The sequence below is a fragment of the Austrofundulus limnaeus genome, unplaced genomic scaffold (assembly GCF_001266775.1).
Source record: "Austrofundulus limnaeus strain Quisiro unplaced genomic scaffold, Austrofundulus_limnaeus-1.0 Scaffold2100, whole genome shotgun sequence".
Lineage (NCBI taxonomy): Eukaryota > Metazoa > Chordata > Actinopteri > Cyprinodontiformes > Rivulidae > Austrofundulus > Austrofundulus limnaeus.
Window position 1 is genome coordinate 928 of NW_013954502.1, and position 12770 is coordinate 13697.

General features: G+C 37.4%; 2 protein-coding genes across 3 annotated transcripts in view; one reads left to right on the plus strand and one right to left on the minus strand.

The window, feature by feature from the left end:
- The window catches only part of LOC106537036 (kelch domain-containing protein 1), a 5910-nt gene extending 835 nt beyond the window's left edge, over positions 1-5075 (plus strand). For both annotated transcript variants that reach the window (XM_014034403.1, XM_014034402.1), the window contains 12 exons: positions 221-291; positions 450-567; positions 840-952; positions 1790-1877; positions 2082-2162; positions 2299-2379; positions 2453-2511; positions 2615-2724; positions 2811-2883; positions 2976-3060; positions 4430-4482; positions 4715-5075. In XM_014034403.1, the coding sequence (XP_013889857.1) occupies positions 221-291; positions 450-567; positions 840-952; positions 1790-1877; positions 2082-2162; positions 2299-2379; positions 2453-2511; positions 2615-2724; positions 2811-2883; positions 2976-3060; positions 4430-4482; positions 4715-4859 (1077 nt within the window). In that variant the 3' untranslated portion in view covers positions 4860-5075. The remainder of the gene's footprint in view (positions 1-220; positions 292-449; positions 568-839; positions 953-1789; positions 1878-2081; positions 2163-2298; positions 2380-2452; positions 2512-2614; positions 2725-2810; positions 2884-2975; positions 3061-4429; positions 4483-4714) is intronic.
- A 382-nt stretch (positions 5076-5457) lies between these two features.
- Positions 5458-7430, minus strand: LOC106537037 (uncharacterized). Its single transcript, XM_014034404.1, has 3 exons — positions 6744-7430; positions 6050-6117; positions 5458-5863 (listed from the first exon to the last, which is right to left on the minus strand). The coding sequence occupies exons 1-3, from the start codon at positions 7176-7178 to the stop codon at positions 5761-5763; spliced, it is 606 nt and encodes a 201-aa protein (XP_013889858.1). The 5' UTR covers positions 7179-7430; the 3' UTR covers positions 5458-5760.
- Between the last annotated feature and the right edge of the window lie 5340 nt (positions 7431-12770).

Below are 12770 nucleotides of genomic sequence, written 5' to 3' on the forward strand. Positions count from 1 at the left end.
AGGTTATACATTGTGAAAAAAGCACATAGTATTTTTCATACAGTTATAATTACAAACAATTAAAATATATTATTTCTAACAACAGACCAAAACGTTTCAGTACTTTGGCTCATCATGAACAGCTTTCAGTGCTTTAAACTAAAAATATACATAAATATTTGTTTTATATCAGGGGTATAATGCCTGTAAAGGTGTAATAAGCAGATTTTACTGTTTGCAGTCTGTTGGAAATGAGGAGGTTTTCCTTCCCAACGATGAAATCTGGGTGTATGACTTAGAACGTGGTGTCTGGTAAGAGCAAATRTGTTTTAATAATTTCACTTTATTTAAAAAGTGAAATTAGCAAAGTACTTTCCTTAAGTTGTCTGCTACATGTTGTTKAAAAATGTTTTCTGACGGAAGTGAATGCCGTTTATCCACATTTAATATTATTTTTTCCATTTCTGAAGGGAGGTGTTTCACGTGACAGGTCAAGTCCCTTCCTCCATGTCTGGAAGCTGCGGCAGTTCGCTGAATGGAAACATGTACATATTTGGAGGTTGTGACGACAATGGACAAACCAATCAGGTGAGAAATAGTGGATTTGGCTGTTTTCGTAACTATTCTTTTCATTTAAATAAAGGAATTTTAACTCAGGTTTACAACTGGGTTACAATTGTGTAAACACWAAAAAAAATCCATTTATTAAAAACAGTTTAAGTAGTAACTGTATTCCAGTTCAGCAGCTTTGAGTTTTTATAAGAAATACAGATACATTATTATTATAACTAAAAATACAGTGAACATTGATGGATGTTACGTATTTTAAAGTAACTTCTGTGATTGTTTGATTTGAACAGATGTACTGTGTTGACCTCACAGACGGGAAATATATGTGGAAGAAAATAGTGGAAAAGTTTGGTTTGGCTCCTTCGCCTCGAGACAAACTGTCCTGTTGGGTTTACAATGGAAAGTAAGCAATACGAAAAGATAAATATGCCAATTCTTTTTTTTTTAGATCTGTTTTAATCAAATGCACTTAATATGAAACGTTGGATCCAGATTTGGAGGATTCAGTACTCAATGTATTTGTTCATTAACCCTGTCCTCAGAGTTTATAAATACATCCTCACATGAACATCTGCACATGCATGTGATGTCATGTTGTAAAACTTAAGTAACTTCTATAGCAGTGGTCACCAATCCTGGTCCTTGGGGGCTTAAATCCAACATGTTTTATATAAGATGTAAAAAGTAGTAAAGTATCAGCTGAAACTTAAACAGGGGATATTTTTTCCTGCTCATTAGTCAGAAACTAGTTCTAAGGCAGTTTGTAGCCCATGTAGACAAGTGGAAAATGTTTAAAAAGGTCACTGGTTCAAAAAAAAAGTGGACGACCCAGTTAGTTCAAACCCGAGGTAAGACGAGGTCATGCAGTCCTCAGAGAAGAATGTAGCTGCGTCTCAGACGCTACAAGCTAAAGGTTCAAACGTTTAAAGTTCACAGCAGCACAGCTATAAAGACACTGGACAAGTGTTGTTTGAAAGAATTGCTAGAGACTTAAAAAATATTCTCTCTTATTTTTAGTTTTCCTTAGTGCATACAGTTCTTCAAATTAATAAGATTTTTTTTTTACCATAACTTGGTGTTAAGCTTTAGAATTTATTATTTCTGCATGTTTCCTGTGCAGTTGAACTAATAACATAATAAAAGTGCAGGGGAATGAAATTAAGGCAGTTTTGAGGGATTGCTTCATAAATAATTTATCATCAGTGTTTGGCTATTGTATTTATTTCTTTTTTCTCTCTAGGCTGATCTACTTCGGAGGATACGGCCACAAAGAACTGAGTGAAATAAACAGCCGGAACAGAAGCTTCATTCGTGATGGCACATCATGGGTAAAACCTGTCAACATAAATGTTTGCTCATCCATCCAACTTTACGCTCTGAAGTTATTTTTTTAAAAGCAGTGTTGTAGGAGTGATTTTTAATGTCCTGTTTTATTTGTTTTTAAATAAAAAAAGATACAATATAACAGAAAATTGAATATCAGCAAAATCTGTGACTAGTCTTCAAAGYATCAATAAACTTTGTGTTTTCAGGAGGATATGTTTTGTGGTTGGAACAATGAAGTTCATATATTTGACCCAGTTCAAGTCAGCTGGAGTGAACCACAAACTCATGTAAGGACACAAACCACCTCATAACTGACGCCAGTACATACACAGAAAATATGATGTGACACTTGGGAGGGTCTTACGCTGGTAAAATCAAAGAAGGAAGTCATTGGTCAGAATGGTGAAGATCAGTATTTTGCAGGGTCGTCCTCCTGCACCGAGAGCAGCACAYGCCAGCGCCACACTCGGATGCAAAGGATACATCTGTGGAGGCAGAGTGAAGGTGAGAAGCCTTATGGCAGTGTAACACGCTGATCCTGAACAGCCATTTCTCTCTCTCTCTCTCACACACGCAGGAAACCAGGACGAGTGACATTCACTGTCTGGATCTTGAGTCTTGGACATGGTCAGAAATGTACGTTAACTCAAGCTMCCAGACGTGTGTCACCAAAAACACGTGCGCGAAATGTACAGGAGCATAGACACTTTTAGCATAATAATCCAGTTATGTTTTACAGAAATCCTTCATCTGTGGTTCCAGTGGGCAGATCGTGGCACACGCTCACAGCCATGTCAGACACCACCATGTTCCTGTTCGGGGGTCTGAGTGTAAACTGTAAACCGATGAGTAAGAACACCCTTCTCTTTATATTTAATAACTTTGCTGCTCATTTTTACATTCTTTAATCTGTTTTATTGTTTTTCTTCCATCAGGCGACGCCTGGTTGTTTGATGTTRAAACAAAGAAATGGAGAGAGTTAGAGCATCCCTTTAAGCATAAGCCGAGGTAGTAACACATTCCTAATCCTAAACAGAAAYGTATAAATGCTACTTTAAGTTGTGGTAATGTTGTAATCTACAATGTTTGCTGTGACTAAGGTTGTGGCATACAGCCTGCGCGAGTACAGACTCAGATGTGATTGTGTTTGGTGGTAGCTGTGACTACATTCTCCTCATTGACACTGTGAGTATCACATTAACATACCTGATGCCCCTAAAATCACTCATATTGGAGAAAAAAAATTGTGAAAATTGTCAGACTTGGCAATAATTTGTAGCTCTACATTATGCTGGTGAAGATTCTCAGTTATCCAGGTCATGATCAAACAAAAAAGAGTTAAAAAACAAAAACTGGACTTTGAATTCTTTTTTTATAGAGGAAAARGAAAGAGAAAAAGACTGAAAGAGAGATTAGATATTTGAAATATAAACCAAGAAAACACACGACAACACACCCGACATCTGTCTGCACACCTGTAAAAATGGAGAAAACAAAAAAGCAACAAATAACGTGTATATCATAATTATAACTTTGCTGAAATATATACATACATACATATACCCATACAAACATATATAAATATACGTACACACATACATACATTCATATACACAAACAAACAGGCCTCAGATTTCAACTATCAAAACCTTACAGTGCAGTTTTAAGCCAGATTCTTAAAGATGGTGTGATGTCAGTCACGTGATTTCAACTTCCATTTTTTTTATGGGGGAAAACTCATTGTGAGACTCTGTTACAAACTGTGTCAAAGGTAGAGGCTTCAAACTATGCAGCAGTTTTTAAAKTGTGTCGTTAGGTCAAGAGAAGAAAACCAGAGTTACGATAAATGGCATATCTTATTATTTTTTTCTGAAAATAAACGTTCTATTTTGAAGCGCGTTGCAGCTGAAGGGAGCAGGAAACACGGTAATCTCGTGGAAAAAACACCGGTGTCCATCGTCAGTCTCATCTTTCTCTTAAACCGAAAAAAAAAAATAATAATAATAATATATCCCTCCAGACCTCCTTTTTGACTGAGGCTCAAAGTTATCTGACAAGCAGTAAAAAAAATCTACAGGAAGAAGAAAATAAAAAGAGGCAAAATTTGAATGGAGTTTGGCGGCAATGAAGAGCCGGTGAGAGCAGGACTTTATTAATTAGATCTGTGACTTTTATCATGTTTGGATTTTATAGTTAGTGTGTAGTTTTCAGTGTTTACTCTTCATTTTAGCCAAKTTTATTGCGAGGGAACACAAAAGAAAATAATTTCCCCATGTCCTCTCATGGGCTCTGTACGGTGAAGCTCTTCTCAACACCAGCTGAATTGACATCACAAAATCCTCATCAGACCAGTTTTCCAGGAGTCTTCCTGATTAGCAAGACAAATCAAGCCTTTCTGGGACCACTCATATCTGGATGGTTGGGTATCAAACAGCTTAAAAAGCATGAATCTGGAAAGGAGCTTAGTTTACTTAATTCTGACCTAATCCCTGACTGGATGTGATGAGTCAGATTTAGTTTTAAGCTTTAACTTTTCCATTGTTTTTTTTTTCAGGGCCACTGCAATGAAGCACTTGTTTTCCAGACACAACCGTACCCTTTGTTCAGGTAAAAACTCATGTTTTATGAACTTTCAAAGCAAAATAATATTTGAAAAACTGATAAAATTATAATATAAGCGTCTTCACACAGCACACATTGTAATTAAAAAAATGTTAATGTGCTGTTTTATTGGTAAAAGCAGTCAAGTTTAACTCCACTGTATTTTAGATCAYGTTACTTCAAGGTTCTTTCCCAAAATACAAAATGTGAAATGACAGACTTTTTTTTTTTCTCGCAGGATTTGTGAGGATTACTTTGCCAAGAATGTGAGAAACTCCGAGAAGCTCCGAAATCAGCTTCGTTTTCTACCTCCCAAACTTCTCACGGCCCTGCAGAGGAGAATATCTTTCTAYAGGCCTTCAAAGAAGCAAAATATCAGTTAAATAACATCTAAAACGGTGACAAAAAAGTGCCATATTTTACTACTTCTAACTAGGATTTGACCATTTTAATTTGTAAAATTCACTGAGCAGATTATTTTGTGGTGTTTCTATTTTATTGTTTTACAAAAATACATTTTATTTTGTAAAGTCTGCCTACCAGAACTGTAACAAAGTATTAGTATAAGATGTGATACGAATAAATAAGCTGCTGGAAAAGATTTGTCAGCCTGATTATCAGACCCGATGTTAAAAACACACATTCATGCAAGGCTCGTCTTTGTTTCAGTAAACCTTTAAATTACAGCACAAAAAAAAAAAAAAAAATCTAAATCAGCACTTCTTTTGGACTCATGCAATAAAAGTACAAGTCCTGAGCTCGACCACTAAGTGGCAGCAGCTCTTCTGTGTTTAAACGTGTCAACAAAAACACAGCTGTGTGCAGAGTGCCACGTTCCTTCTTTAACAGGCAGAAACCTGCAGGAAGAAAACCTTAAACAAACACTTCTCACACGTTTTCAAAAAGTTTTGTCACGAGAGTCAAAATACAATGGATCCAGCTAAAGAAGTGTTTTAGGGTCACACAGATCCAAAGCAACTCTGAGCGGACAGAAAACGTTTTTTAATTATTAAAAGACAACTGAAAACAACGGGTAACAAATGCACTCAGAGGGAATAAAAGGATGATGCGTCACCCTGATGTTCCAGATAACGAACCAAAGAGGGCCTCTGTCAGTTAACACTCCTGCTCAGAACAAGCAGATCCGCTCAGGGTTGTTTGGGCTCCGATGCTGCAGATGCACATCTCGAACAACTCCAACAGTCGGGTTGAGTTCTGTTTGAGCTCCAAGTTTCTCCTGTTGAAACCACCGGGTACGGATCTGCTGTGTGCTGAGCTGACCTGTCAGCTGAACTCTCTTTCGATGGTGTCCATCAGCTCCTCCTCTGACCCGTCGTACAGAAGGAGTGGTGTGGTGACGGGAGCAATGTGGCAGCTGTCAGACGTCCTGTGGAAAGCATGTAGATTAAAAGTAAAGAATCGTCAGAAGGATCAGACCTGCTCACTGACAACACTTGGTGTTTCAATCTCTTTAAGGTGAATTTGATCTGGCCAAGCCTCTTTCTTTTTTTTTTTTTTTTTTTTTACTCCACAGAGTAGAGAAATAAATCATTCATGAGAGCTGTCCACTTACGGCTGTTTTTCTGGTGTGGGCACATTTTCTAACAAGGTTCCTCTTGCCAAAAACTTCTTTGAGGAGGACTGAGGGAACAAAAGATGAAGGGATTTAAGGTTGTTTTCTTTTTGGTAACACTTTACCTTATTTAGCCTTACTTAATCAATCACTAATAAATGGTTCATCATTAATTAAGGATGATTCATACTTAATAAGCCATAAATTAACATTTATTGTCTTAATTACTTCTAAAACCAACATACTCATTATTTATTCATACTTAACTCATGAATTATCTATTCTATATCCGGTGTGTGTATGTAAATACTCATGTAAGTGTACTATCTTTCAAGAAATGTCATGTTTTACATTCTAACCGCTCATTTTTACTCAATACTTTCACATTAAATACTTAGTACATCTTTTATCAGAAATTTACTTTTTATAAGTACAGTTAATGTCAGATACTTTAGCACTTTTACTCAAGTAATAGGGGACTTTGATTTTTACCAGAGTAAATTCATGGTAAGATACTTGTATCACTTTGAGGTACTTTATACAACACAGTTAAGCATGAATAATTAATTAATTGTTTAAAGTTAACAAACCATTTGTTAAAGGTTAATGCTAAACAAGGTGTTGTAAAGTGTTAGCGTTTTTTCTTTTACTTACAGAACAATATTAATCACAAGGAACCAGATAAAGCCCTTACATGGTGCTCAGTGACCCCATCAGGTGTGTGTTGCTGTGTGTGTGTGAAAGCATCTTTCTTCCTCTTGTTTACGTCCTCTGACGCACGTGGCGCAGGAGCAGCGCTGACCTCCTCCTCCGCGTCGTCCTCACCAGAATGGCACAATCCGTACGTTTTGGACCAGATGAAAGTTCTTTTCGGGGKACTTCTCTTCTCAGATTCCGTTCGTGGATCCTCATCATCAGCCAGAACCGTGTCGCCCTCTGACAAGTCTGCGTCCTGGCCCTCTCTGTCCAGGCGGCTCCGCGCGTTACGCACAACGCCGTGAATGTGGAGACGGTGGAATGGACCGCGGTCCTGCTTGGATGAAGAGACAGAAGCTCCTGTTTTGGTCACTTTTACCTCCCTGACAAACTCTGGTGCGACTCTCTTCCCTCTGCTTGGACCGGACCCCATCACCGGTGCGTCTGGTTGCTCCTGTTCCAAATATCCTTCAGGCGCACGAAACGCCTCATTACCCGACAAAAGACTGAACTTTGTTCGGTGTTGATGCTCGACTGTCAATTAAATAAAGCAAAAAATATTTGTCTAGAAAAGAGTTCCTGGTTCCAGCAAGTAATTATTTCCGGATTTGCAGACGCGGTAGTCAGTCTGAAACTTTCCACCATCAGGATGAGAAGTTCTCTCCGTTACATAACTCACAGCTTGGCTCAGGACCCCAGGGAGAAAAGACCGCCTTTCTTCAGGGGGACACACCCCCTCTGTGTTTCAACTGTGTCGAACAGAAAGTTCCACTTTTACACCAGTTTTTGCTCCTAAAACAGGGGCGCYCAAATATTTTCCTTGAGAGGGCCAAAATTAAAATCAATCCGAGGGCCGTGGGCCAAATGCAAATACTTGTTAAGTAGTTTTATTTATGATTAAGCCAGCAGCCAGTGCAGTTTCCCACACTTTTTTTTTCAGTCCATGGAGAAAATTCAACATATGCTTGGGCAGCAAAGGCTCATGGGACTTTTCATAATTTAAAATTTGAGTATGGGGTCTTATGAGCTGTGCAAATCTAGATATGGGCTTTAATCTAAATGTCTCTTGTAGTTACTTGTATTTTATATTTAATCTTAATTCAAAGATAAAGTGAGTACCATGAGCTAAGGCTCACTACAGCTCCATGTACATATGGTTGGACCAATGGTTGAAAAGACAGTGTTTCTACACTGTAAAAAATGAAATGTTGGATTTCCTTAACCATGTTATGTGACCTGGTTCCACTTAACTGAGTTGAGTAAACTCAAAGCTATATACCAGTTTTTTAGCCAAAGAACATGAATATGTTGCTTTGAATTTACTCAACTCAGTTAAGTGGAACCAGGTAACATAACATGGTTAAGGAAATCCAACATTTCATTTTTAGAGTGTACATAAAACAGAAGATTACAATCTAGGAAGCAGGACAGCTGCTGGTGGGCCAAATTAAATGGCTTGGYGGGCCAATTTTGGCCCGCAGGCCCCACTTTGKGCACCTCTGTCCTGAAGTAAAACAGTAAGTTCTTAGACCCTCCTGCTGCCCTTATTGGGTCAAAATGACGGTTTAGGATTCAGTTTTAAACCTGGGGTCTTTATGACCCAAGAGCAACAGGGTTGTAAAGATGACATCAGCGAGATGTGTAAAAGTTTTTAGTTCAGTATCTGTAAAATTGATCAATTTTTTCAGTTTGTGTTGGCCTAGCTGTGGTGGCCATCTTATATTAAATTGTTTCCAAAAGTTTATTATTTTTAGATGTATAAACAAATAATTTCTGAGTTTCAACAAAATCCATTCAGTGAATCATGAGACATCCTGCATACAGACAAACATGGAGGATCTAGAGTTAATGCTACAGATTTAAGCTAAGATGTTGTGCAATGTGTAGCCCTTGAAGTATGCGTTGTGAAGGACTCTTAGCTACTACCACTGGAAACTTTGTCAAAATCTGTAAGACTGATTGAGCTAAAGCCAGTTTTCTCAAAGGTCAGTTGGCTGGATTGAATTGGCTTTAAAAGTTAATCAGCTATAGAGGTACATCCACTGATTATTTCATRAAAGTTTCATTAAAATCTGTCTGGTGGTTTGAGTTATTATGCAACAAATAAATAAAGTTGATTCCAAATCAATAATGCAAATATCTTTTTAAAGAAAGAGCTTTTACAATCAATTACTGCTCATAATCTAACTAGACTACTACCACACCAAATTCTAGGTCAATATCTATAAAACTGACTGAGTTATTGCCATTTATATGGTTTTTAATTTCAGTTGGCTGAAGCGCTCAACTTGAATTGGGTTGACTCCAAAAGTTAAAGARTTGTAGATGTATATCCAGTGATTACTTCCTGCAAGTTTCAGYAAAATATGTTTAGTTRTTCATGAGATAATTTGCTAACAGACACTGATACTCAAACAAAAAGCCTTTGATTTCTGTGACCTGCCTATAGGCTCATCTTTGGATCATTGTGTATTAAAAACACAGTGAGTGCTCCTCTGTGCCAATGCTGTTTAACAAGAATGTAGACTTAAAAAAAGTTGTTTACAGTCTTTCACTAAGTGTCCGTCTCTTTTTTTCTTTTCGTACGTGTGTGCCAGACAGCTGTGCAACCTGCTCTCTCTGGAGGATCACCAAGTCAAATGTTTTTTTTTTCTTTTCAACTAAATGTGGGGGAAAAAAAGTCTGTTTGTTCCAGATGTTTGTAAGAGGAAATTCCTGCTTTACAGTTAGACATAAAGCCTGAGCTGAACTCCAGGAAAATACAAGATAATAAAATAGTCAACTTGCTACATTTAATATTCACAAACAAACAGGTGTAGCATCTTTTATTTAAGCAAAAATGTCTTTTATTTTTCAAAGTGCTAAAACAGTTTGAGGGCTAAAATACAAACAAAAAAAACCCTCCTGATTGTACGGTTACAAAAAAGACAAAAAAAATAAAGCTTTTTTCTTTTTTAACCTAAATTTAGAAGTGAAGGAGAAAACCTGGTTTCCGCTTTGTGTCTCAGGCACTCTTGTTTGTATTCTTTCCAAATTCCATTTCTGCCTGCTCCAGTGTGTCATTAACAAAATCACGCGGCCACATCTGGAGAAAACTTCAACAGCTTCCAGACGAGGGTGAGGATCTGCTGAGATGGGAGCCACGGCCCAGCCAGCTGCATAACTGTGGTTTGTCTGACTTCTCTCACATTCAAGAGTTGCTCCTTTAACATGGACAAAAAGAGGAATAAAATCCTCATAGAACTCTCCTTAGTTTCAGTTGGTCTTTATTGTCAGAAAGAAACTTACTGACTGTTGAAATTTGAAGGAGCTAAAACTGAGTTGTTCTTGTTGAAAAAAAAWAATACCAGATAAAAACTAAAAGAAACATAAAAGAAAACATAACACCAGCTAAAACCTATAGGAAGCACAACACCTAGCTTAAAGCTGAATAGAGTGGAATACTTGATAAAAGCTAAAAGAAGCATAACACTACCTAAAAGCTAAAATAAACTGATCATTAGCTAAAAACTTAAATAAGCAGAGGCTTGAAGCTGAAAGAAATAAAGCACTAGCTTCATTGAAAAAGTAATATTGTAGCTGAAAGACACAAAGTGGTAGCTAAAACTTCGCAAAACACTAGCTAAAAGCTAAATGTGTCAAAAAAGCTGGCTTAAAGCTAAAAGTATTATAACCCCCGGCAAAAAGTATAGAATCACCAGTCTTGGATGAGCACTCATTCAGACATTTCATTCTGTAAAACAGACTCAGATCAAAAACATGATACAATAATAAGGTCATTCCAAAGTGCAACTTGTTGGCTTTCAGGAACAMYCAAAGAAATGAARAGAAAACATTGTGGAAGTCAGTGAATGTTACTTTTATTGATCAAGCACAGAGAAAAAATATGGAATCACTCAGGACTGTAGAAATTTGGTTGTTTTCTTCAGGCAGTCCTCTTTATAAATCTCACTGGAACGGCACCAAACAAAAGTTCCAGCATCATCACCTTGTCCAATGCAGATTCTTGACTCATCACTGAAGATAACTTTCATCCAGTCATCCACAGTCCATGAATGCCTCTCCTTAGCCCAGTTTTATTCTTTTTTGTTTAGGTGTCAATGATGGTTTTCTTTTAGCTTTCCTGTATTGAAATCCCATCTCCTTTAGGCAATTTCATACGGTTCGGTCACATACATTGGCTCCAGCTTCCTTATGCTTCATCTGTTTAGTTGTACTTTTTTGGTTTTCAAGACAAATGGCCTTGTTTGTCTTGATGCTTTGATGTCTTTCTTGGTCTACCAGTACGCTTGGCTTTAACAACCATTCCATGCTGTTTGTATTTGGTCCATATCTTGGAYACAGCTGACTGTRAACAGCCCACATCTTTAGCAACCATGYGTGAAGAGTTACHTTCTTCAAGAAGTTTCACAATCCTCTCTTTTCTTTYAAGAGACATTTCTCTTGTTGAAGCCATGGTTCTTGCCACTCCACTTCGTCCAGCAGCCCTCCAAGGTGTCATGACTGCAGGTGTTTTTAACTGCAGACTAATGAGCAGATCTAATCTGAGCCAGGTGTCCATTTAGGGAAAGGAAATTGACTGGGTGTGTTCTTATTTTCTACCTCCACTTTGAGTGATTCCATACTTTTTCCCCAGAATTGAGTGATTCCATATTTTTTCCCGGTGCTTGGTCAATAAAAGTAACATTCACTGACTTCCACAATGTTTTCTCTTCATTTCTTTGAGTGTTCCTGAAAGCCAACAAGTTGCACTTTGGAATGACCTTATTGTTGTATCGTGTTTTTGATCTGAGTTTGTTTTACAGAATGAAATGTCTGAATGAGTGCTCATCCAAGACTGGTGATTCCATACTTTTTGCCAGGGGTTATAGAAGGGTAGCTAAATGTATCAAAAAAGGCTATCTAGAGGTAGGAAAAAATTAATGCAGCTAAAAGTAGGAAAATGTTGACTAAAGGCTAAAAGTAGAATGTAGCTAAAAATTAAAAGTAGTAAAGGATGAGAAATGAATGCTGAGGCAGAATTGAAAGAGAGCAATGTTTTTGAAGGACTTGCAAAGATCTCACTGTGATCTTAAGAAGAAAATATCAGTAAATAAATTCAAATATTAAAAAAGCTAAATCCAAAACAAAAACATACTGTGTGAAMAAAAAACTGAAAGCAATAGCAGAAGGGTACAATAACTTGTTTTTTTCAATATGACTCAACAGATCAGTTTATGGACTAACGAATGAAGTTCTAAAAACTATTTTGTAAATGTTCTAGCTTAAAACATAGCTAGGTAAATATTACACAAAAGTAAACATATTTTATACTTTGATACTCTTCTGTTTATTTAGWCCACATTAATCCACATTCCAGAAGAACTGTTTGGCCTCTTTTCCCTTCAGGTAGGAAAGTAAAACGAGGTCACGACCCTCCACYTGTACTGCAGGGTCAGACACTCGTTCTAAACAAAACACCTCTAATGACKTCCAAACCTCTTATCTGCAGGATAACACTGCACTGATCAACTCAACGGATGATCAGAGCTGAGAAGAAGGGATATTGTAAATGTTGTCAGGTTGTCAGAGCAACAGCCTGTGCAGTCAAAAATCCTAAACCCAAGTAGGAAAAAAAAGGAGGGGGGCGTCTTTATTTAACTTTGAGCTATTCCTCTTAATCTGTTACATTACTAAATGCAAATGGGGGCTTTCACATTTTCTGCTGACAGTTTTAATATGTAGCCATGGCCTCTGGAAACAGCCCCCCCTCCTCATCCTTGGCTACGGGTTTTCCCACACATTAATTGGGACCCCTAATGTATTTCCCTGACAGTTTGTAAGAATGGAGGCTCTGGTCTGCTTTAAATTTCAGTCTTCAGAAGAAAGATGTGTACTGATTATCTTGACCAGCAGGTGACGCTAGCATTCAAGTAAACTTGTAATTTAAATTTTCTTGCAATTATTTAGCAACATCAAAAAGATTTTAAGTCCAGTTTTCCTTGATGGATATCACCCGCTGCCTTTCATGCCAGAGTTTATGTTC